Source organism: Hyla sarda, chromosome 7 (genome assembly GCF_029499605.1).
Source record: "Hyla sarda isolate aHylSar1 chromosome 7, aHylSar1.hap1, whole genome shotgun sequence".
Lineage (NCBI taxonomy): Eukaryota > Metazoa > Chordata > Amphibia > Anura > Hylidae > Hyla > Hyla sarda.
The window spans coordinates 10,280,164-10,307,077 of NC_079195.1; the positions used below are offsets into that span (position 1 = coordinate 10,280,164).

Here is a 26,914-nt window from a genome sequence, read left to right on the forward strand (position 1 = left end):
CAAACTGCGCCCTTTGAATATAACGTTGCCATACAGTGCACCCTCTGAATATAATACCACAACCGCAGTAACACCCCTCAACATCCGTTAGCTGATGCTATTACCACGGGAGGGGGGTATTGGTGGTGTTGCTAGTGGATGATCGGGGTGCTACTACTGGGGGGGGGGGTGTTGCTGAAGGATGATGAGGGTGCTACTGGCCATCCCCCCTGGCAGTATCACCCCCATCATCCATCGGCAGGATCATCCTCCTGGCCAGGAGCACCGCCATCATCCACCATCAGGATCTGCTGATGGAGGTGCCGCTGGGGGGGGGGGGGGGGGTAGTTGCTGGCGGATGATGAGGGTGCTACTGCCAGGGGGGGGAGCATTAGGTAGGCAGCAGTTCCCCCACATTAGGTAGGTAGCAGTTTCCCCACATTAGGTAGCATCTTTTCCCCACATTAGGCAGCATAGATTCCCCACATTTGGTACCAGTTTCCCCACATTAGGTAGGTACCAGTTACCCCACATTAGGTAGCAGTTTCCCCACATTCGGTAGCACAGATTCCCCACATTAGCTAGCATAGACCCCCCACATTAGGTAGCATAGACTCCGCACATTAGGTAGCATATACTCCGCACATTAGGTAGCATAGATTCCCCACATTAGGTAGCATAGACTCCCCACATTAGGTAGCATAGACTCCCCACATTAGGCCACAGGTTCCCTTGCAGGTTCCCCACAATGCGTCAAAGTCTCCCCACACACACACACGCACATGCACACATGCACACACAAAAAAAAAAACACATACAACACAACACACACACAAACACACAGTCAGAGAGACACACACTCACAGACACACAGAGTCACACAGTCACACACACACAGAGTCACACACAGAGTCACACACACACACACACACACACACAGTCACACTAACACACAGTCACACACACAGTCACACAAACACACAGTCACACACAGAGTCACACAAATACACAGTCACACACACAGTCACACAAACACACAGTCACACACAGAGTCACACAAATACACAGAGTCACACACACACACAGAGTCACACACACACAAACATAGATAGAGACAGACACACACACTCACCCATCCAGCGCAGCGATCCTTCTCACCGGGCGCAATGCGAGTGACGTAACTGACGTCCCCTGCGCGGCCATGCGGTATGACGTCAGGCCGGCGCAGACGTGGGAGCGGAGGCCGGGCACAGTACTGGTGAAGGTGAGAGGGGGGGGGGCGCGTGATGACGGACGGGCGCACTGAAAGGGGGGGGGTTGCTAATGGACGGGCGCACCGCACACACAGCACAGGGGGGGTGTGCTGACGGATGGGAGGCCGGTCGGGCACATAGGGGGGTGTCAGTGTAGCTGAAAGTTAAACAGATTTGTAAATTACTTCTATTAAAAAATCTTAATCCTTTCAGTACTTATGAGCTTCTTTTCTGTCTAAGTGCTCTCTGATGACACCTGTCTTGGGAAATGCCCAGTTTAGAAGAGGTTTGCTATGGGGATTTGCTTCTAAACTGGGTGTTTCCCGAGACACGTGTCATCAGAGAGCACTTAGACAGAAAAGAACAACCTTCCGAAGCTCATAAGCACTGAAAGGATTAAGATTTTTTAATAGAAGTAATTTACAAATCTGCTTAACTTTCTTGAGCCAGTTGATATATAAAAAAAAGTTTTTTCCTGGAATACCCCTTTAAAGAGGCCATTGATAAGTTACATCTGAAGAAGGAACCAGGTCCAGATGGGATAACAGCAGAATTCTAAAAGACATTTAGAGACTTCTTGTCCCCAATCCTCGTGGATGTTTATACAAATTGTCTAGAAAGTCACCTGATGCCTCCATCCATAAGAGTGTCCTCGCTGATTCTGCTGTCTAAAGGTAAAGAGCCGAGTGACATCAAGAACTGGAGGCCAATTGCCCTCTTGAATGTCGACAGGAAGATTCTGGCAAAAATCCTGTTTTCTAGGTTAGTTTGTCTGTCCCCGGCACTGTTGGCAGGCTGTCAGTATGGCACAGTAAAAGGGCAGAACATCTCTGGGGCAGTGATCTCCATAAGGGAGATGTTTGAGAGATGTAAAGTCCTGAGGTGTCGGAGATATGTTGTCAGTCTTGCCAAGGCTAAAGCCTTTGACAGAGTAGATCATGAGTATCTATGGGCCACTTTGTCAAAGTACGGTATTCCGGGACAATTCATCGATTGGCTGAAGACTTTGTATTGTGAGGCCGAGAGCTTTCCTCTGATCAATGGTTGGCAGGGTGACACCTTCAGGGTTGAGGCGGGGGTGAGACAAGGTTGCCCACTAAGTCCGCTGCTGTATGTATTTGCCTTAGACCCGTTTCTGAGGTCACTGCAGGAGTGTGGTTTTCAGGGGGTGCTGGTCCCCCACTGCCTGCCCCTGAGTGTTGTTGCCTATGCGGATGATGTGACTGTAGTGATATCTGAGCCTCGTGAGGTGGAGATGTTGTCTGCGGCCATCAGAAGTTACTCGGAGGCCTCAGGGTCTCTGGTCAACCTTGAGAAGAGTCAAGCTCTCTGGGTATCAGATACTGATCCAGACTTTGATCTGCCCCAATTTGTGAGAGCCTCCTCCTATATTAAAATCTTAGGGGTCAAATTCGGGAAGGACGATAACGCCAGACTAAATTGGGAAGAGAAAACGGAAATGCAAAGGTTCAGCGATGGAAGAACTGGAGGCTGACCTATAGAGAAAGGGTTAAAATGTTGAAGACTTACCTGGTCCCCGTCTTCTTGTATGTCTCTGTTGTTTTTCCTTTGCCAGAATCTTTCTCTGCTCTGCTCTTTAGCCTGTTCTTCCAACTCTTTTGGGGGAACAGGTTGAACCCAATAAATAGAGGGACCACTTACCTGCAGAGGAGAGAGGGTGGGTTGGATATGTTGAATCCAAGGGTGTTCTTTGTCTCCATGTTTCTAAAAGTAAATTTTTGATGCCTGGACTCAAATAACAGCTCCCTGTGGGAGAATAGTATCAGGGACTGGATATTGCCTTTTGCAGAGTCTTGGGTGCGAGGCGGCAGTCTCAAGAGGGGGAGATGGACGCGTGACTACCTCCCCCCGTACCTGGAATACGGGCTCAGATGTCTGAAGAGATGGCGCATTGAGAAGTCTTATATAGAGAGTAAGACCCGTAAGGACCTGTATGTCAGGGTGCGCAGGACATTCTTTTGTTTACAGCCAGCTCTGAAGGACCTTTATGACCGCCATCCTACAGGACAGTCTGAGACTCATGAATAGTGTTAGGCTACCAAAAAAGTTCCATGACATGGCTGTCACTACACGGGAAACTGTTTGTGAAGGAGAATTAAAAATACTTAAGTGTGTCTGATCGCCAGTGTCCCCTGGGGTGTCAGGAGGAGAAGACAATGGCACATTTTATATCAGAGTGCTGGGGAGGGCGACAAATATGGCAGACGATATCCAGGAAGCTGAAGATCCCAAGACTAACATCTCTAAAATACCCAGAAATCATCTACGGTGTAACATCTAATGTAAGTGACATTGACCGGGAGACCTTATATTTCATCATTGCCATCATTAAGTATTATCATTGGCACACCAGGACCCGCGTCTCCATGTATAGTGAACCATTTCATGATAGGAGAGCAGTAGACCTGATCCTGACGGAACTGAGGTGGATAACGTGTTTGGAGGTCAGGAGGGATAGGCAGGACCTTAAATTATGGAGGAATGTGTATATAGATTAATGTTTACCTTTATGATGCTTTTGTGTTATTTATTTATTTTTCTTCACCTTTATAGGCAATAGTGTATCTCTAAGTTAACATTATTAAGTTTCTTATGTAAAGAAGAGTATGATTTATAGCACTTGTTTATTGTTTTGGTAATTTTGGTCGAAAGTACTGTAATTTTTCTGTTTTGTTTTTACTAATAAAAATTGCCTCATATGTAAAAGAATATAATTACTATAATACTGTTCCTAAATACAATAATATAACTACTATAATACTGCTCCTATATACAAGAATATAACTACTATAATACTGCTCCTATATACAAGAATATAACTACTATAATACTGCTCCTATATACAAGAATGTAACTACTATAAAACTGCTCCTATATACAAGAATATAACTACTATAATATTGCTCCTATATACAAGAATATAACTACTGTTACGCCGAGCGCTCCGGGTCCCCGCTCCTCCCCGGAGCGCTCGCTTCACTCCCCCCGCTGCAGCGCTCCGGTCACGTCCTCTGACCCGGGGCGCTGCGATTCCGCTGCCAGCCGGGATGCGATTCGCGATGCGGGTAGCGCCCGCTCGCGATGCGCACCCCGGCTCCCCTACCTGACTCGCTCTCCGTCTGTTCTGTCCCGGCGCGCGCGGCCCCGCTCCCTAGGGCGCGCGCGCGCCGGGTCTCTGCGATTTAAAGGGCCACTGCGCCGCTGATTGGCGCAGTGGTTCCAATTAGTGTGTTCACCTGTGCACTTCCCTATATCACCTCACTTCCCCTGCACTCCCTTGCCGGATCTTGTTGCCATTGTGCCAGTGAAAGCGTTCCTTGTGTGTTCCTAGCCTGTGTTCCAGACCTTCTGCCGTTGCCCCTGACTACGATCCTTGCTGCCTGCCCCGACCTTCTACTACGTCCGACCTTGCTTCTGCCTACTCCCTTGTACCGCGCCTATCTTCAGCAGCCAGAGAGGTGAGCCGTTGCTAGTGGATACGACCTGGTCACTACCGCCGCAGCAAGACCATCCCGCCTTGCGGCGGGCTCTGGTGAAAACCAGTAGTGGCTTAGAACCGATCCACTAGCACGGTCCACGCCAATCCCTCTCTGGCACAGAGGATCCACTACCTGCCAGCCGGCATCGTGACAGTAGATCCGGCCATGGATCCCGCTGAAGTTCCTCTGCCAGTTGTCGCTGACCTCACCACGGTGGTCGCCCAGCAGTCACAACAGATAGCGCAACAAGGCCAACAGCTGTCTCAACTGACCGTTATGCTACAACAGTTACTACCACAGCTTCAGCAGTCATCTCCTCCGCCAGCTCCTGCACCTCCTCCGCAGCGAGTGGCCGCTCCTGGGATACGCTTATCCTTGCCGGATAAATTTGATGGGGACTCTAAGTTTTGCCGTGGCTTTCTTTCCCAATGTTCCCTGCATCTGGAGATGATGTCGGACCTGTTTCCCACTGAAAGGTCTAAGGTGGCTTTCGTAGTCAGCCTTCTGTCCGGAAAAGCCCTGTCATGGGCCACACCGCTCTGGGACCGCAATGACCCCGTCACTGCCTCTGTACACTCCTTCTTCTCGGAAATCCGAAGTGTCTTTGAGGAACCTGCCCGAGCCTCTTCTGCTGAGACTGCCCTGTTGAACCTGGTCCAGGGTAATTCTTCCGTTGGCGAGTATGCCGTACAATTCCGTACTCTTGCTTCAGAATTGTCCTGGAATAATGAGGCCCTCTGCGCGACCTTCAAAAAAGGCCTATCCAGCAACATTAAAGATGTTCTGGCCGCACGAGAAATTCCTGCTAATCTACATGAACTTATTCACCTAGCCACTCGCATTGACATGCGTTTTTCCGAAAGGCGTCAGAAACTCCGCCAAGATATGGACTCTGTTCGCACGAGGCGTTTCTTCTCCTCGGCTCCTCTCTCCTCTGGTCCCCTGCAATCTGTTCCTGTGCCTCCCGCCGTGGAGGCTATGCAGGTCGACCGGTCTCGCCTGACACCTCAAGAGAGGACACGACGCCGTATGGAGAACCTCTGCCTGTACTGTGCTAGTACCGAACACTTCCTGAGGGATTGTCCTATCCGTCCTCCCCGCCTGGAAAGACGTACGCTGACTCCGCACAAAGGTGAGACAGTCCTTGATGTCTACTCTGCTTCTCCACGTCTTACTGTGCCTGTGCGGATGTCTGCCTCTGCCTTCTCCTTCTCTACAGTGGCCTTCTTGGACTCTGGATCTGCAGGAAATTTTATTTTGGCCTCTCTCGTCAACAGGTTCAACATCCCCGTGACCAGTCTCGCCAGACCCCTCTACATCAATTGTGTAAATAATGAAAGATTGGACTGTACCATACGCTTCCGCACGGAGCCCCTTCTAATGAGCATCGGATCTCATCATGAGAGGATTGAACTTTTGGTCCTCCCCAATTGCACCTCGGAAATTCTCCTTGGACTTCCCTGGCTTCAACTTCATTCCCCAACCCTGGATTGGTCCACTGGGGAGATCAAGAGTTGGGGGTCCTCTTGTTCCAAGAACTGTCTAAAACCGGTTCCCAGTAACCCTTGCCGTAACTCTGTGGTTCCTCCAGTAACCGGTCTCCCTAAGGCCTATATGGACTTCGCGGATGTTTTCTGCAAAAAACAAGCTGAGACTCTACCTCCTCACAGGCCTTATGATTGCCCTATCGACCTCCTCCCGGGCACTACTCCACCCCGGGGCAGAATTTATCCTCTCTCTGCCCCAGAGACTCTTGCCATGTCCGAATACGTCCAGGAGAATCTTAAAAAGGGCTTTATCCGTAAATCCTCCTCTCCTGCCGGAGCCGGATTTTTCTTTGTGTCCAAAAAAGATGGCTCCCTACGTCCTTGCATTGACTACCGCGGTCTTAATAAAATCACGGTTAAGAACCGCTACCCCTTACCCCTCATCTCTGAACTCTTTGATCGCCTCCAAGGTGCCCACATCTTTACTAAATTGGACTTAAGAGGCGCCTATAACCTCATCCGCATCAGAGAGGGGGACGAGTGGAAAACGGCATTTAACACCAGAGATGGACACTTTGAGTATCTGGTCATGCCCTTTGGCCTGTGCAACGCCCCTGCCGTCTTCCAAGACTTTGTCAATGAAATTTTTCGTGATCTGTTATACTCTTGTGTTGTTGTATATCTGGACGATATCCTAATTTTTTCTGCCAATCTAGAAGAACACCGCCAGCATGTCCGTATGGTTCTTCAGAGACTTCGTGACAACCAACTCTATGCCAAAATTGAGAAATGTCTGTTTGAATGCCAATCTCTTCCTTTTCTAGGATATTTGGTCTCTGGCCAGGGACTACAGATGGATCCAGACAAACTTTCTGCCGTCTTAGATTGGCCACGCCCCTCCGGACTCCGTGCTATCCAACGCTTTTTGGGGTTCGCCAATTATTACAGGCAATTTATTCCACATTTTTCTACCATTGTGGCTCCTATCGTGGCTTTAACCAAAAAAAATGCTGATCCCAAGTCCTGGCCTCCTCAAGCAGAAGACGCCTTTAAACGACTCAAGTCTGCCTTTTCTTCGGCTCCCGTCCTCTCCAGACCTGACCCTTCCAAACCCTTCCTATTGGAGGTTGATGCCTCCTCAGTGGGAGCTGGAGCTGTTCTTCTACAGAAAAATTCTTCCGGGCATGCTGTCACTTGTGGTTTTTTCTCTAGGACCTTCTCTCCAGCGGAGAGGAACTACTCCATCGGGGATCGAGAGCTTCTAGCCATTAAATTAGCACTTGAGGAATGGAGGCATCTGTTGGAGGGATCAAGTTCTCCTGTTATTATCTACACCGACCACAAGAACCTCTCCTACCTCCAGTCTGCCCAACGGCTGAATCCTCGCCAGGCCCGGTGGTCTCTGTTCTTTGCCCGATTTAATTTTGAGATTCACTTTCGTCCTGCCGATAAGAACATTAGGGCCGATGCTCTCTCTCGTTCCTCGGATGCCTCAGAAGTTGAACTCTCCGCAACACATCATTCCACCTGACTGCCTGATCTCCACTTCTCCTGCCTCCATCAGGCAGACTCCTCCAGGAAAGACCTTTGTTTCTCCTCGCCAACGCCTCGGAATCCTCAAATGGGGTCACTCCTCCCATCTCGCAGGTCATGCGGGTATCAAGAAATCTGTGCAACTCATCTCCCGCTTCTATTGGTGGCCGACTCTGGAGACGGATGTTGTGGACTTTGTGCGAGCCTGCACTATCTGTGCCCGGGATAAGACTCCTCGCCAGAAGCCCGCTGGTTTTCTTCATCCTCTGCCTGTCCCCGAACAGCCTTGGTCTCTGATTGGTATGGATTTTATTACTGATTTACCCCCTTCCCGTGGCAACACTGTTATTTGGGTGGTCGTTGATCGATTCTCCAAAATGGCACATTTCATCCCTCTTCCTGGTCTTCCTTCTGCGCCTCAGTTGGCTAAACAATTTTTTGTACACATTTTTCGTCTTCACGGGTTGCCTACGCAGATTGTCTCGGATAGAGGCGTCCAATTCGTGTCTAAATTCTGGAGGGCTCTCTGTAAACAACTCAAGATTAAATTAAATTTTTCTTCTGCATATCATCCCCAGTCCAATGGACAAGTAGAAAGAATTAACCAGATCTTGGGTGATTATTTGCGACATTTTGTTTCCTCCCGCCAGGATGACTGGGCAGATCTCCTCCCATGGGCCGAATTCTCGTATAACTTCAGGGTCTCTGAGTCTTCCTCCAAATCCCCATTTTTCGTGGTGTACGGCCGTCACCCTCTTCCCCCCCTCCCTACTCCCTTGCCCTCTGGTCTGCCCGCTGTGAATGAAATTTCTCGTGACCTTTCCATCATATGGAGAGAGACCCAAAATTCTCTCTTACAGGCTTCATCACGCATGAAGAAGTTCGCGGATAAGAAAAGAAGAGCCCCTCCCGTTTTTTCCCCTGGAGACAAGGTATGGCTCTCCGCTAAATATGTCCGCTTCCGTGTCCCTAGCTACAAGTTGGGACCACGCTATCTTGGTCCTTTCAAAATTTTGTGTCAAATTAATCCTGTCTCTTATAAACTTCTTCTTCCTCCTTCTCTTCGTATCCCTAATGCCTTTCACGTCTCTCTTCTCAAACCACTCATCCTCAACCGTTTTTCTCCCAAATCTGTTCCTCCCACTCCTGTTTCCGGCTCCTCGGACATCTTCTCGGTCAAAGAAATCTTAGCTGCCAAAAAGGTCAGAGGGAAAAATTTTTTTTTTAGTGGACTGGGAGGGTTGTGGTCCTGAAGAGAGATCCTGGGAACCTGAGGACAACATCCTAGACAAAAGTCTGCTCCTCAGGTTCTCAGGCTCTAAGAAGAGGGGGAGACCCAAGGGGGGGGGTACTGTTACGCCGAGCGCTCCGGGTCCCCGCTCCTCCCCGGAGCGCTCGCTTCACTCCCCCCGCTGCAGCGCTCCGGTCACGTCCTCTGACCCGGGGCGCTGCGATTCCGCTGCCAGCCGGGATGCGATTCGCGATGCGGGTAGCGCCCGCTCGCGATGCGCACCCCGGCTCCCCTACCTGACTCGCTCTCCGTCTGTTCTGTCCCGGCGCACGCGGCCCCGCTCCCTAGGGCGCGCGCGCGCCGGGTCTCTGCGATTTAAAGGGCCACTGCGCCGCTGATTGGCGCAGTGGTTCCAATTAGTGTGTTCACCTGTGCACTTCCCTATATCACCTCACTTCCCCTGCACTCCCTTGCCGGATCTTGTTGCCATTGTGCCAGTGAAAGCGTTCCTTGTGTGTTCCTAGCCTGTGTTCCAGACCTTCTGCCGTTGCCCCTGACTACGATCCTTGCTGCCTGCCCCGACCTTCTGCTACGTCCGACCTTGCTTCTGCCTACTCCCTTGTACCGCGCCTATCTTCAGCAGCCAGAGAGGTGAGCCGTTGCTAGTGGATACGACCTGGTCACTACCGCCGCAGCAAGACCATCCCGCCTTGCGGCGGGCTCTGGTGAAAACCAGTAGTGGCTTAGAACCGATCCACTAGCACGGTCCACGCCAATCCCTCTCTGGCACAGAGGATCCACTACCTGCCAGCCGGCATCGTGACAACTACTATAATACTGCTCCTATATACAAGAATATAACTACTATAATACTGCCTCCTATATACAAGAATATATCTACTATAACACTGCTCCTATATGCAAGAATATAACTACTATAATACTGCTACCTATATACAAGAATATAACTACTATAATACTGCCCCCTATATACAAAAATATAACTACTATAATACTGCTCCTATATACAAGAATATATCTACTATAATAATGCTCCTATATACAAGAATATAACTACTATAATACTGCTCCTATATACAAGAATATAAATACTATAATACTGCTCCTATATGCAAGAATATAACTACTATAATATTGCCTCCTATATACAAGAATATAACTACTATAATACTGCCACCTATGTACAAGAATATAACTACTATAATACTGCTCCCTATATACAAGAATATAACTACTATAATACTGCTCCTATATACAAGAATATAACTACTATAATACTGCTCCTATATACAAGAATATAACTACTATAATACTGCCTCCTATATACAAGAATATAACTACTATAATACTGCCTCCTATATACAATAATATAACTACTATAATACTGCTCCTATATACAAGGATATAACTACTATAAAACTGCTCCTATATACAAGAATATAACTACTATAATACTTCTCCTATATACAAGAATATAACTACTATAATACTGCTCCTATATACAAGAATATAACTACTATAATACTGTCTCCTATATACAAGAATATAACTACTATAATACTGCTGCTATATACAAGAATATAACTACTATAATACTGCTCCTATATACAAGAATATAACTACTATAATACTGCTCCTATATACAAGAATATAACTACTATAATACTGCTCCTATATACAAGGATATAACTACTATAATACTGCTCCTATATACAAGAATATAACTATTATAATACTGCTCCCATATACAAGAATATAACTACTATAATACTGCTGCTATATACAAGAATATAACTACTATTGATTAATGATTGTGATGACGGTATTATAGGATTTCTGACATGTCCTGTACAGGTCTGGATGCAGCTCGTCCTGGATTTGAAGGAGAATCTAATGAAGTCACAATTGATCCTTCCGATGCCGATTTTGTTGTGGCCGTTCACACAGATGCAGGTACAGTCCTTGTTTCTGCCCCCAATATATCTGTTTTCTAGGAATGAGGGACAATTATTGCTGCTATAGAGATTGTGGGGCTCTACAGTTTTTTTTTTTTTTTTTTTTTTTGGGGGGGGGGGTTAAAGTTTTTCCTGGGGGAGGGAAGTCTTTTAGGCATTGCCGCTCCACTGGGAAAATGATATGCAAAGTAGAACTCTGCCAAAAGGAAGAACGCTTGTGCCACCTGTTGGAGGTAGATTTACATTAAGTCAGTGCACTTAAAGGGGTACTCCAGTGGAAAACAATATTTTTCAAATCAACTAGTGCCAGAAAGTTCTACAGATTTCTAAATTATTTCTGTTTAAAAATCTTAATCCTTCCAGTACTTATCATCTGCTGTATGCTCCAGAGGAAGTTGTGTAGTTCTTTCCAGACTTTCTTCTGACACCTCTGTCCATGTCAGGAACTGTCCATAGCAGCATAGGTTTGCTATGGGGATTTTCTCCTGCTCCGGACAGTTCCTGACATGGACAGAGGTGTCATCAGCTGCTGTATGCAACACAGGAAGTTGTGTGGTTCTTTCCAGTCTGACCACAGTGCTCTCCGCTAAATCCTGGAAGGATTAAGATTTTTATATAGAAGTAATTTACAAATCTGTATATATTTCTGCCACCAGTTGATATGTAAAAAAAATTTCTACCGGAGTACCCCTTTAAAAGAGCCATGAAACAAGGTTATCCCGGATAGGTCAGAGTGTCCTCCACAAGGAAGAGTCACCTATCTTCAGACATCTGTACATCATACATTGTTTGGTGTAAGTCTTTAACCTCTTCAGGACGCTGGGCGTATGCATACGCCCTGCATCCCGAGTCCTTAAGGACGTGGGGCGTATGCATACGCCCGTGGGAATTCCGGTCCCCGCCGCTAGCAGGCATCCCGGCACATCGCCGAGGGGGGTCCTGAGACTCTCCCATGTCGGCGATCGCAGAAAATCGCATGTCAGTTCAGACATGCGATTTTCTGATATTCTGGGAGTTGTAGTTTTGCAACATCTGGAGGGTCACAGTTCGGAGACCACTGTTACAGTGGTGCTCAAACGGTAGCCCTCCAGATTTTGCCAAACTACAACTCTCAGCATGCCTAGACTGCCCAGGCATGCTGGGAGTTGTAGTTCTGTAACATCTGTCCCTTCAGATTTAGCAATTTTCATTACATTTTTGAAAATTTCTGCTCTACTTTGAAGCCCTCTAATTTTTTCAAAAAGTAAAAATATGTCTATTTTATGATGCCAACATAAAGTGGCCATATTGTGTTTGTGAATAAAAATAAAAAGATTTGGAATATCCATTTTCCTTACAAGCAGAAAGCTTCAAAGTTAAAAAAAAAAATGCTAAATTTTAAAAATTTTCATGACATTTTGGGATTTTTCCCCAAAAAAGGATGCAAGTAACGACGAAAATTTACTGCTTAAATAAAGTAGAATATGTCACGAAAAAACTATCTCAGAATCAGAATATTCGGTAAAAGCGTTTTAGAGTTATTAATGCGTAAAGCGACGGTGGTCAGAATTGCGAAAAAGGGCTCAGTCCTTAAGGTGAAAAAGGGCTGCGTGCTTAAGGTGTTAAGAAGTGTGACAGTAGTTACCAGTGTTGTATGAATCCTGTGGGACAACCCCAAATCTGTTTAGAATCTTCCTATGGCTGTGATCTGGTCAGCAGTCAATCATCTGAGCCGAGATGCCGCAGTCAGCCATATCCATTCCTTACTGCTTTGTTAATTGTTGTAATAATAATAATCAATATAATAATAATAATAATAATAATAATAATAAAAATAATTTTGGGGTACGGAGACATTATAATATTCCTCACTAAATATTCCCTGATTAACTCCTCTCTAGAACCCAACTTTTTCTGCATTGCGACCACTGAAAAACAGAGGAGAGAAATTTTGAAATTTGGAGAATCAAGAAATCATGAACTTGCAAACATTTGCTGTTTGTAATGTCCGTTTCTGTGTTCAGACATTAGTTTCGTGGCTGGACAGTTTCTGTGCTAATTCTCCCTGGTTTGGGAAGAGTTAATGCTCTCAGCCTATGGTATCTCGGGTGTGGTTATTTAGACCCGAGCTCTGCTGGAACTGGCTGCTGGTAATTAGAACTGTATTATGCACTTTAGCTTTTGTCAGTTTGAGGACATGTCCTGAATTTTAACCATGGTTATCTGTCCTGATTGATACCTTATATACTCGAGTATAAGCCGACCCGAATATAAGCCGGGAGTTGTAGTTTTGAAACCTCTGGAGGTCCGCAGGTTGGAAAGGGTTAGTTCATTTTCACCAGGGGGCCCTCTTCTCCGCGCTCCGGGCCTGCCCCGGACTAGTGACGTTACCTTGATGACGACGCACAGGGACGTTCATGCGCATCCCTGTGCCTCGTCGTCAAGGTAACATCACTAGTCCGGGGCAGGCCCAGAGTGTGGAGAAGAGCCCCCCCCCCCCCCGGTGAAAATGGACAGCCCGGAATGACTAACCCTCCCTACCGGACGGTCCCTGCAGCATAGATGGCCCGGACCAGCTCACCCTTCCTTCCCATCGAGAGGAGGTGAGTACAAAACAAAATGGGGGTCTGGATGATGACAGGCATTCTAGGAGTTGTAGTTTTGCAACATCTGGAGGTCCGCAGGTTGAAGACCACTGAGAAGGGATTGACAGGTGGAGAGTTCACTCAAGTATAAGCCGAGGGGGGCGTTTTCAGCACAAAAAATCATGCTGAAAACTCGGCTTATACTCGAGTATACACGGTATATAGATAGTGTTGCTTGCGAATATTCGCAATGCAAATTTTTTCCGTGAATATCGCATATTCGCAAATTCGTGAATATTCGTGAATATAGCACTTTATATATGGAATTACGAATATTTTTTTTTCCACAGTACACATCACAGTGATCATCCCTCTCTGCTTCCAGCTTGTGTGGTGTAAAGAAGGCTGTAATACTACTGTGTGAGACTGGCGTGCCAATTTTCGCATATGGGAAAATTAGCATATGCTAATTTTCGCATATGCAAACTTTCTCTTATGCAAATTTTTTGTATATTGTATTTTTTGCGAACATTGCGAATATGCAAATTTAGCGAATATATGACGAATATTTGTACATAAATTCGCGAAATATCGCAAATTTTAATATGGCCTATGCCGCTCAACACTATATATAGATTTTAGCCTGCTTTGTTTTAGTATATTGTTGGGTTCTAACACCTCGGGGACGGAGGGTTTTCCCATTTTTTTTTGCACTTTCGTTTTTTCCTCCTTACCTTTTAAAAATTATAACCCTTTCAATTTTGCACCTAAAAATCCCTATGATGGCTAATTTTTTGTGCCACCAATTCTACTTCGTAATGATTTTTACCCGAAAATCTACAGCGAAACGGAAAAAAAAAAATCATTGTGCAACAAAATTGAAGAAAAAATGCCATTTAGAATTTTTTAGGGGGCTTCCGATCCTACTGTAGGTCCATACGATTAAAATGATACCCTACTTATATAGGTTTGATTTTGTCGTACTTCTGGAAAAGATCAGAACTACATGCACCCCTGTAACTTTTTCATTTTTCCGCATATGGGGTGGTTTCAGGGCTAATTTTTGTGCCGTGATCTGAAGTTTTTAGCGGTACCATTTTTGTATTGATCAGAGTTTTTGATCACTTTTTAATAATTTTTTCATGATATAAAAAGTTACCAAAAATACGCTATTTTGGAGCTTGGGATTTTTTTTGCGCATACGCCATTGACCATGCTGTTTAATTAACAACATATTTTTATAATTCAGACATTTCCACATGCGGCGATACCACATATGTTTATTTTTATTTACACTGTTTTTTATTTTTTTTTAAATGGGAAAAGGGGGGTGATTCAAACTTTTACTAGGGAAGGGGTTAAATGATCTTTATTCACTTTTTTTTTCCACATTTTTTTTTGCAATGTTATAGCTCCTATAGGGGGCTACAACACTGCACACACTGATCTTTTACATTGATCATTGTTATCCCATAGTGGGGCTATAACACTGCACACACTGATCCTTTACATTGATCATTATTATCCCATAGGGGGGCTATAACACTGCACACACTGATCTTTTACATTGATCAATGGTTTCTCATAGGAAACCATTGATCAATTAATTTTGCCGCTTGACTGCTCATGTCTGGATCTCAGGCACTGAGCAGTCATTCAGCGATCAGACAGCGAGCAGAAAGGTAGGGACCCTCCTTCTGTCCTGTAAGCTGTTCTGGATGCTGTGATTTCATTGTGGTGATCCGTAACAGCACCCTGAGCTAACTGGCAATTTCTTACTTTCACTTTAAATGCGGCATTCAACTTTGAACGCCGTGTCTAAAGGGTTAAAAGCGTGGCTATTAGCCACGGGTCCCGGCTGTTGTTAGAGGCCGGGCCAGACCCGCTATGACGTGGGGCCACGGCGTAGCCCCGCATTATAGAATGGGAGTGGGCGGAGGGCGTATACAGTCCCCAACAGGTTAATATTTGTGTATATTAATTCTGCATTTACCTTGGTATATCTTAGTACGTGTTCCTGCTACTCCTAGAATAGAATTCCTGAGCCTTGTGCTAATCCTTCTATCTAGGAGTGAGTGAGTCTTGTGTCTGTACCTGTGTTTGCTTGTATTTAGTATTTCTGTTTCCTCCTAGGCTAGTACCCTGACCACTCGGTGGAGAGTGCCTGCTAGTTAGGAGTCTATTTGGCATTAGTATTGATGTCCCTCAATGTTTGGAGTGGGGTGTCCTGTGTGTTCCTTTTTCTATGTCCAGTGTGAACAGTGCCTTTGATTTCCTGACACATTTTATGTTAGTATGCTTTATCCTGCCTGGTTTATCTGTGTGTTGGTCATTGTATTTCCGTTATGCTCCTAACCTTCGTTTGTTTTGCTGACTTTAACACCAATTCCCTTTAGCGCAATGAAGGGACTGGCTCCAAGTTGTAGATCCGTCATTTAGGGCAGATGGGCAAGTAGGCACAGTTGTCTTAGGGACAGCATAGGGCTCACTTCTCCCTGCCCCCCATTCATGACCCTGGTAAATATTTTAGTGTGAAATTCATCAATATTTTACTGATTGTAGATCATTCATCTTAGATTAACTGTGGCAAAGAGAATTACAATCTCATTGTAGAACATATCACAGAGATAAAGGAACTATTAAAGAGCTAATTTTAAGGTTTATGGTGACAGGAGATGAGCGAATTGATGTGGAACACAACAGATTTGTTCTAAATGTTGCAAAAAAATAGCTTTAAATGAATCTTTACAGAAGCAGGGACACCTGTCAAAGACTTTACTGTACAGCCGAGTCCATGTAACTGTATAGTCCCAATGCTTTTTTTCCTCTGGTGAAGCAGCAATCTTGTGACCACTTCTCTGCCCACTGGTGACCTCATGATGGGTACAAGTGTTAATGTTCATGTAAACTTCTTACATCTTTGTTCCTCAGGTCTGATCGGGCTCGGGATGACAACATTAATTGGTGACATGGATTTCTTCCCAAATGGAGGAAAGCAAATGACAGGATGTGCTGGGAGCCAGATCCTGAACTTGGAGGAATCTGCGAACCTTGTGGGCGGTAACTACACAAAATATGACCTATTAATTGTGTATAGAGAGCAAATGGTCTGCTCTATAGGGGGGACCTTGGAATGTGAGTTACCCAAAAATGGGGACCCAAGAGTGTGATATGTGGGACTCTGACACTCTTCCATTACCTTTATTCTAAGGCTTAGTACAATTATGGATATGTTGGAATGTCCAATTCTTTCTTTCTTTCAATTTTTTTTTAAAGGGGTACTCATCCCTTCCCCCCCCCCCCCCCCAGAGATGTCTGATAGCGGTTGTCCGGCAGCTGGGACCCCCGCGATCTCTGTGCAGCACCTGGGGTGAGATTTATCAAAAAGTGTGCAAAGGAAAAGTTGCCCAGTTGCCCCAACCAATCAGATTGCTTCTTTCATTTTGCAGAGGCCTTGTTAAAAATGAAAGAAGCGAGCTGATTGGGTGCTGTGGGGAACTGGACAGGTTTTGATAAACCTCCCCCCTGGTGTTTGTTTAGAAGGCTTCGAGCGGGTGGTGGGGGTCATGACATCACGGCCATTGAGGGAGCTTGGCGTAAAGTCATGAGGAGCGTGGTCATAATGTCATGTCTATACTTTACATTGCACGAATCCCTCAACATATGATGGATTCGACAAACGATGGCTCGTTTGGAACGAATTACCATCGTATGTTGAGGGACCCCTGTATTGGAATGTCCATGCTATTTTTTATTCTTAAATTTTTATTTTTTTAAAGTAAGTTGTTTTTCATTATTAAAGCATTTTAGTCAATTTATTATTATTATTATTATTATTATTATTATTATTTAAACCATCATCAAAGCTTTATTTTGTGAGTTTTTACTGGTATCATTTTAGCATACATTTGACTTATTCATTATTTTTTATATCCTTTTTTGGGTGTGATTAAGAACGCAAACATGTTATCCATCCATTGTTTTTGTTTTGCATGCCACAATACTAAGTAAGCGTACTTATTTATAGTGTTGAGCACGAATATTCGTAATGCAAATTTTTATCGCGAATATTGGCACTTCTCAATTTCGCAAATATTTAGAATATAGTGCTATATATTGATCATGACAAATATTCGTTTTAGTTTTTTCACATGCAATTTTTTATGCAAATTTTCACATGGAAAAAAAAACTGAACGAACATAGCGAATATGCGAATTTCGCAAACACGAAATCACAAAATATTGCAAATTTGAATGTGGCCCCACCTGCTCATCACTAGTGTTGGGAGTAAAGTTGACCCCCCCCTCACTGTTTTCTTCCTCGAATATGCGAATATAACGAATACGCAAAATTCGTCTATATATTTGCGATATATCGCGAATTCGAATATGGCCAATGCCGCTCATCACTACTCATCACTACTTATTTATATTCACATATTTTTTACCTTGTAAATTAATTTTTGCCTTTAATTTAATTTTATTTAGTTTTTTTGCATTACTGCACATTTTATAATTTTTTTTTTTTTTGTCCCACTTTAAAAATAGTGTGTAAAAGGCCGGTGTTTGGTAAATTACCATCAAAGTGATATTATTATTATTATTATTCCTTGTGTCTGACCACTGACCTATTTTTCGTCTTTTACAATGACATTTGTATCCTGCCAGCGGCTCGAGATGTTGCTTTGTGTAATCACGTTGCCTCCTACCACATTTTCATATCAGCCATCCGCAATCCTGAGGGCTTTATGGGTTACTGTGCTTCCACCTACAGCTCATTCCAGGAGGTAAGTCCCAACCTGGACAGTGACCATCAGATCCAGGGTCGTGCATAGACATTCTGGGGGCAGGGGCTGAACTGAAAAAAAAAGCCACTTTTTATAATTATTTATATAAATGCCCACATAATGATGCCGTACTGCTCAGGGCACTTATAGGAGGAATGTCAAAAGGGCAGGGGCTCAAGCCCCCTTTCTAGTCAACCTGTGCACGTCCCTCATTAGATTATAGTAAAGACCTAACTCATCCCATCCCCCCACCAGGGCGCTGGATTCCCCTGTACCGGTGACAGCTGCTCCGTAATGGGCTACAACACCAAACCAGGAGATACGTCATCCTGCCGGACGTACTACCTGAATACGGGACCGCGACCCAATTATGAGCGTACGTCTCTACTGGTATTAATATTATGATGGTGGTCGGGATAATTATTAGCAGTTGTTTTACTAGTAAGATGATGATATTTAGAAGCAGTGTTAGTCATAGGCAGCATTCACATCTAGTTTTTTACATACGGGTGCCGGATCTGGCTGGGGGAGGGGAAAACCGGGCACTCCCATACCCCAGCCGGATCAGCCCATGGATTCATTTACTTTAATGAGCCGACCGGAGTCTCACGGTGACTCCGGTTGGCTCAGTTTTGACCCGTATCTAGTTTTGTGACCGGACCTAAAACCGTAGTACACTACGGTTTTAGGTCCGGTTGGGAAACCGCATTTAGGTCCGGTTGGAAAACCGCAAGAAAAAATGACAATACAGTGTGTTTCCCCCCTACTTTTGTTTATCAGCAGCAGCCGAGTATTACAAGTGTGTGTAGGGTCATAGGGGGGAGATTTATCAAATCCTGTCCAAAGAAAAAGTTGCCCAGTTGCCCATAGCAACCAATCAGATTGCTTCTTTCATTTTTCACAGGCCTCGATCAAAATGAAAGAAGCAATCTGATTGGTTGTTATGGGCAACTGGGCAACTTTTCCTCTGGGAAGGTTTTGATAAATCTCCCCCATAGATTTTATCCATTTCCACCCTGAGAACACCAGCCTGCCGCCACCCCAGATCTGGAGCATAATTTTTGATGCCTAACAGCAGGGCCGGCCTTAGGGGTGTGCGAGCTGTGCGGCCGCAAAGGGTGCCATAGCACCAGGGGCGCCGGGTGGCCGACACAGCTCGCATCAAGTAAATATAATTTGTATTGCCCGACGCCTGGGATTTAGCCCTGCTTCATGCAAGCAGCGCTAAATGCCGGTGTAATGAAGAAATCTGTGCCCTGTAGCAGAATGTGACCCTCTGCACAGGGACACAGTTTTCTGCTTTTCAGGCCGCTCCCTCTCATTACATTCCCACTACCCTCCCTCAACTGTGTCCCTATGCGGAGGGTCACATTCCGCTTCAGGGCACAGTTTTCTTCATTACACGGGAAGGCTTCACTTACCCCGACCTCCTCCGCGTCTCCGGTTGGCTGGCGGCCCGAGTCTGAAGAGGGACGTCGCACATGTGACTTACCTCCGCAGACCCGCACATCTAATGTGGGGGAGCTATACTGCACCTAATGTGGGGAACTATACTGCACTTAATGTGGGGAACTATACTGCACCTAATGTGGGGAACTATACTGCACCTAATGTGGGGGAACATTATACTGCACCTAATGTGGGTGACTATACTGCACCTAATGTGGGTGACTATACTGCACCTAATGTGGGTGACTATACTGCACCTAATGTGGAGAACTATACTGCACCTAATGTGGAGAACTATACTGCACCTAATGTGGAGAACTATACTGCACCTAATGTGGAGAACTATACTGCACCTAATGTGGGGGAACTATACTGCACCTAATGTGGAGAACTATACTGCACCTAATGTGGAGAACTATACTGCATCTAATGTGGGGGAACTATACTGCATCTAATGTGGGGAGCTATACTGCACCTAATGGGGGGAACCTGCTTCTTCCTAATGTGGGGCTATACTGCACCTAATGTGGGGGAGCTATACTGCACCTAATGTGGGGGAACTATACTGCACCTAATGTGGGGGAACATTATACTGCACCTAATGTGGGGGAACTATACTGCACCTAATGTGGGGAACTATACTTCACCTAATGTGGGGAGCTATACTGGACCTAATGTGGGGGAACTGTATTGCACCTAATGTGGGGACCTATACTTCACCTAATGTGGAGAACTATACTGCACCTAATGTGGGGGAACTGTACTGCACCTAATGTGGGGACCTATACTGCACCTAATGTGGGGAACTATATGCACCTAATGTGGGGGAACTATACTGCATCTGATTAAGGGAGACATGGGACTGATTAAGGGGGCAGGGAAATGATTAAATATAAAAAAAAATATTTGTTACATAGATTTTTTTCCTCTTTGTGCATGTTTATGGGGTAATGGGGGGGGGCGCCACAAGGTTAGCTCGCACAGGGCGCCTGAACACCTAAGGCCGGCCCTGCCTAACAGTACCAGCTCTTCCAGGTGTCCATAAGTATGAACTGGGTAATAATAAGCGGGTTTGTTTCAGCAATTCTCCAGACATCACTAAGTCCCTGCTTAGTAATACATACAGTCAATGTGACGGATACATTTTTAACCTCTTAATAAGTGAAATAAAAATAAATACATTGGACAGGAGAAAAAAAAAAAGTATTTTATTAAATAAAAACACTCCTACACCCCTTGTTGACCATTTTATTGGGAAAAAAAGTCAAAACAATATTAGGCTTAAATGTCCTCAGTTCAGCATTGTTTCCATGTACTGCCACAGAGTCCCTGAGCAAAAGCAGGAAGGGTGCAAGACTGTAGCACAGAACCACCGTGTAAGGGATTGTGCACCAAAATCTAGCATCCCTTCTGCTTTTTGCCCAGGAAACCCTGTTGCATTAGAGGGGTACTCCGTCCCTAGACATCTTATCCCCTATCCAAAGAATAGGGGATTAGATGTCCGATCTCTCTGCTGCACCCGGCGTTCGTTTAAAGCATTGGGTGCAGCGCCAGAGGCTTGCGACGTCACGGCCACGCCCCCTCAATTCACGTCTATGGGAGGGAGCATGATGTCTGTCACGCCCCCTCACATGGACTTACATTAGAGGGCGTGGCTGTGACATCAGGAGCAGGGCGTGGTCATGATGTCACGAGCCTCCGCTCTGCATCGCCAGTCATCCAGCACAAAGCAAAGTGCACCAGATGTCTGGGGTGCCACAGCCGAGATTGTGGGAGTCCCCAGTGTCCCCTTTTACTCATTGCTATTCCTACCTCTGTCCCATCTCAGATACAGATAGTAAATATAAGTATCTGCTAACATGTTACATGCTATATACCTGCAGGCTGGCGATACAATGTGGCTGTGCAGACCGGAGGCACCTACAACTTCATAGGATCTATCACCATCACTATGTACAACTCTTCTGATTCCTCCGATGAACACAAAATACACAGGTGACTATAGCATTACTGCACAGTACAACTTCTATTCTACATCTAATTCCCAGGATCTATTCTTATTCTATATGTTTTACTAAATTCAGCACAGATCCACTTCTTCTATACTACATACTGCTTGTAATCCTCAGTATTTCCTCTTATTCTGTATCTTTATATCTATCTATCTATCTATCTATATATATATATATATATATATATATATATATATATATATGTATATACATATATACACATTGCACAAGGCTCAGTGACTTGAGCCAAAACACGTCACTTTTTACGTACCTGTTTGTTCTCCATGGCATCCGAATAAAATATTGATCCCCTGAGTCAAGCGCTGGACAGCACTTTCTTCAATTGCATATTTCCTGAGGCGGAGTCCACGCCTTGTCCGTGCGCAGGTTACGAGGGTGAGCTGCTGGGAACTTTGCTTGTATACTATTTGGACTACATCGTGTTCCTCTCGGTCCCGGAGTTACCTGTCCCGATGGCTACTGGAGGGGAAGATATGGACACTCCTAATGGGAACCTGACTCGTGAGGAACGAATTGCCAAATTATTTAACGCTACTGATGTGGAGACACAGGATATGCTTGATTTTAAAATCACTATGAAGGCTTTGGAGGAAGCATTAATTAATGAAACGAAAGTTTGGTGGGACATGTCTACATTGAAAAAATATGTATCACAAAACATGGTCCCGAGGGGGCTTCAAATTAAAAAGTTCCCCACAACCATTGTTTCACAAGAATTTAAGAATGACTGGGAAAACTTGTTGGCAGACCAGTCCTTACGTTTTGTCCGTCTTATAATAGAGCATGAAGAAAAAGCACTAACAACAATTAATGGAAAAATCCATGATTTACGTGCAGCACTTGCTCAACATGAACAGGACAAGTCCTATAAAGAGTATGACACTAAAATGAAGGACAATCTACGGAAACTAGAGATCTCCATTACTGAGATTAAACAGAAAAAATTTATGTGAGATCTCGAGGATAATCGTACCAACAATGTTTTCATGTGGCCCAACAAAGATCATCCTCAACATACGCCAAAATCCATCTTGAAAAGACAGAAAAGAACCCAGAGGAACTCTGCCAAGAAAGACTCCAACAGGAAAGATCTGAGAGTCAGTTTCTCTTCCTTAGACTCTGTGGATGGAGAATGTGGAGACTCAGACGGGCACTTGGACCCCGTTCCACCCAATGCCGTATCTTCTTCATTACCATTGCCAAAAAAAGTCGTCAAGCAAGGCATCAAAAAACGACGCGCGGGGAGAAAACACCGCCGCTCCCAGAAGATACACGAGGAACAGCAACCCGAAAAGGTAATAACTATCCCCATATACAATATATCAGCGGCTGTTTTGTCAGAGACTCAGATGTCTGTCCTTGCACGCGGACTTACCTTTGCTCCTATGAACAGACTTGATTTTTTTAGAACAATGCTGGACGTTAACCGGTTCGTCCGGAACATTACTGTCCGTAAACATTTTTCTGTCATGTCCAATTCCGAGTGAACTGTAAATGATGAAAGTGATATATTGCCTGTAGAGTGTAATGATAATATAAATGATTTGCAGCAACCTATTATGTCGGATAGTGATCATATGGGTAACCAAACTGTTATGCAATCTGGTTTTGGTTTTGCTGAACTCAGTCTAATTGCACACCTCCAGGAGTCATGTGACCCGGAGGTGTGTTCTGATATTCCTGAGATTAGCACAACCAATCACTCCTATTATCCAATCATGTCCCGCTTGACTGCTCTAGACTTGTTCCAGGATGCCGTCGAGAGAGACATATATGAACTTTCTACGAAAAATTATCAGATATGTCATAATCTGACCAGAAAGGAGCAAACTGCACTAAAGGAGTTAAATGACATGAAGAATGTAGTTTTCAGGCAGGCGGACAAGGGAGGGTCTGTGGTTGTCCTGGACAGGGGTCTGTCTTGTAAATTAAACATGATTATGCTCGATGATTCGAGCACGTACAGACCCTTTTCAAGGGGCCCCACGGATACCTATAGGTCCAAGCTGGAAGACATCGTACAGCTTGGACTAGAGAGGGGTATATTTGGCAGATTGCCAAATATCTTGTGGTGGATAATCCTGTCATTCCCATTTTTCACTCCCTCCTGAAAATCCACAAAGAGGTCTTTCCCCCTTCCCTCAGGCCCATAGTCGTTGGAATTTCATCACTGAATGAGCTACTGTGTGCCTGGGTGGACTCACTCCTCCAGCCCCTCATCCCGCATATCCACGGACACATTAGAGATACCAAACACCTCTTGGATATGATGCAGGGTATTGTGTGGAACGAATCCCATCATTGGGTTTTGGCTGATGTTACATTGTTATACTCGGTCATTCCCCACGACAGGGCACTTGTTGCCCTGTCGTGGTTCCTGAGAGTATACTCCCGTTACCCTGAGGAATTACGTGAATACATTATTTTAGTGGTGGAATATCTTTTGACCCACAATTTTTTTATGTTCAATAATTCCTTTTTCTCCAGGTGACGGGAGCGTTGATAGGGGCTAAGTTCTCCCCCTCTCTCGCCAACATATACATGTGTTGGTGGGAGAGGGAGATTCTCTTCGCCCCCGGGAACCCCTACAGCGAAAATTTGCTGTGGTATGGCCGTTACATCGATGACCTCCTTTTTATTTGGGGGTCCGATGTGACGGCCATACAGGGGTTCATGGAATTTCTAAATTCTAATGACCTTAACCTTAGGTTCACAGGCAACCATTTTCGTGAGGAGTGTGATTTCCTCGATCTACATTTGCGGGGTGATACGGTGAGTGGCAAAGTTATATCCACTACATTCAGGAAAAAGACATCCGTGAATTCCATTCTTCATGCCACCTCATGCCAACCCGCACATGTATTGGAAAAGCTACCGGTGGGGTAACTAATCCGCACTCGCTGCAACTGCTCTCTGGACGTTGATTCTGCCAGAGAGGCTGTTGCCGTGGGCGATCGTCTTCTCCAACGCAGATATCCCGGCTGGACCATTGCGAGAGCTGTAAAAATTGCCAGCGAGAAAAATCGTAACTATCTAGTTGGAAACATCAGTCCCACACCCAGTGGCGTCGAAATAGGCAAACAAGTCATCTTTTCCACCCAGTACAGCACTGAATTTAATGGGGTGAAAAAGATAATAGACAAATTTATGCCTATCTTGCACACTGACCCAGGAGTTAGAGAGGTTTTGGCTGCGGGATATAAATGTGTTTCCCGCAGGGCTCCTACCCTGGGCGAGATACTCTCACCCAGCTTGTTCTCTGAGAGCCTGGAGAAAAAACCTTCTTGGTTGGTCCATACAGGATCATACAAGTGTGGGGCTACTAGGTGCGTGTACTGCAGTTACATGCAGAATTCGAAGAAATTTTCTTCGTGTAGTAACAAAAATAAGTTTAGTATCAAACAGTACATCAACTGCAGAACACCTGGAGTCATTTACATGTTCACATGCCGTGACTGTAACCTACAATATGTTGGGTGTACCACAAACCCATTGAAAGTCAGGATACGGAAACATCTATCCGACATAGGTCATTTCCAGTCACGGCATGTGTCCATGGTGTCAAAGCATATCGTAGAGGTACATGGGGGGAATCCATCTTCGCTGTCGTTGCAGGGCATTAAAAGTGTGAGATTGTCCTCGAGAGGGGGCAATCTTAAACAGAAGATTTTGGACCGTGAGGTTTTCTGGATTCTCAAATTGAACACCAGAGTCCCTCACGGTCTTAATAGAAGACTTGACACCATCCTGCACTATTAGACCACTATGGATTTATGTGATCATTAAAAAATCCCCTCATTTCCTATATACAACTGCCATTTGTTAGGTTGGATTTTCTTTGCTGAAAAACATTTTCCAGAACAGATATATACCTATTTATATTTTATGGCTATGTTTTGAAATTATAACATTGTTTCCTCCTCCTTCTTTTCTTTTAGCTGCGTTCATTTACTTTAGGCTCATTGGCTCTATAGATTCTAACATTTTGCACAGTTATCTTTCTCTGCCATGATCAGGCATACATCTCAGCATGAATATTTTGTACAAATTTGAAACAATAGAGATGTATGGGGTGGATCACTCTGTAAACTATTCATAGTGTTTGTGGTTTTTTAATGCAGGTATGACAAAGGCTCAGTGACTTGAGCCGAAACTCGTCACTTTTTATCTACCTGTTTGTTCTCTATGGCATCCGAATAAAATATTGATCCCCTGAATCAAGCGCTGGACAGCACTTTTTTCAATTGCATATTTCCTGGGGAGGAGTCCACGCCTTGTCCGTGCGCAGGTTACGAGGGTGAGCTGCTCTGAACTTTGCTCGTATATACATTGCACAGTACCACTTCTCCTGTCCTGTATACTGGGTGTAACCCTCAGGTGGATCAGGTGTGGTTGGTTTGTCAGTGCTGCTCCTGGGGGGCGATCCAAGTGGCTCCTGGTTCCTGTTCCCTTCTGCCTGGGGGAGTAGATTTCTTGGGATGCAGGAGGAGAGCGAGACCCAGGCCTCTGGTTCCCGGAGTAGGCCGGGGGGGACGGAGGGCGCACAGCGACCGGCCTGTTAAGAGGGGGTAAGGAGACCTGGCGGGGGAATCAGCAATGTTTCTCCTGTCCCCCCTCTAGTTTCTGGCCTAAGCCGAGAGGTTTCACGTGAAGATGTGAAGGATTGGGGTGTACAGAGGCCCCAGGAGTCTGTGAGTGACTTTACATCAAGAATTGCATTTTTTTTTTTGGAAGAATTTAAAAGTGATGGCAAAGAACTGTGCAGATTGCGTGCAGAGCTGATCTGCGCGTGAGTGCAGGCAAACACCGCGTCTGGTAGCAGGCGCGCAGAGGCCAATAAAATCATAACAAAACTAAAGTCTGACATTAACATCACAGAAAAGAATATGGACATTCAGACCAACAGCGGTCCTTTCTTGGAAAAGCAGTGTTACCAGGAGAGGTTTGCAGAGATGAAGGGGTTAAGTGACCCCATGGCTACAACCAAGGAGGATGACGAGCCTATTATGACCCCGGATCCATCGCAGGGGTCTCAGAGAGGGATCTACCCCGGACAAGGACCGACAGCCTCAGTGCCAGGATCCGGGAGGAGCTCTGAGGAGGACAGCAGTGACCCCGGGGG

At 45.2% G+C, this 26,914-nt stretch overlaps 1 protein-coding gene across 5 annotated transcripts in view; it reads left to right on the forward strand.

The window, feature by feature from the left end:
* The window catches only part of LOC130281948 (pancreatic lipase-related protein 2-like), a 100,905-nt gene that overhangs the window by 68,192 nt on the left and 5,799 nt on the right, over positions 1-26,914 (forward strand). For all 5 annotated transcript variants that reach the window (XM_056529742.1, XM_056529741.1, XM_056529738.1 and 2 more), the window contains exons 9-13: positions 10,859-10,957; positions 16,455-16,583; positions 18,192-18,310; positions 18,566-18,686; positions 21,643-21,754. In XM_056529742.1, the coding sequence (XP_056385717.1) occupies positions 10,859-10,957; positions 16,455-16,583; positions 18,192-18,310; positions 18,566-18,686; positions 21,643-21,754 (580 nt within the window). The remainder of the gene's footprint in view (positions 1-10,858; positions 10,958-16,454; positions 16,584-18,191; positions 18,311-18,565; positions 18,687-21,642; positions 21,755-26,914) is intronic.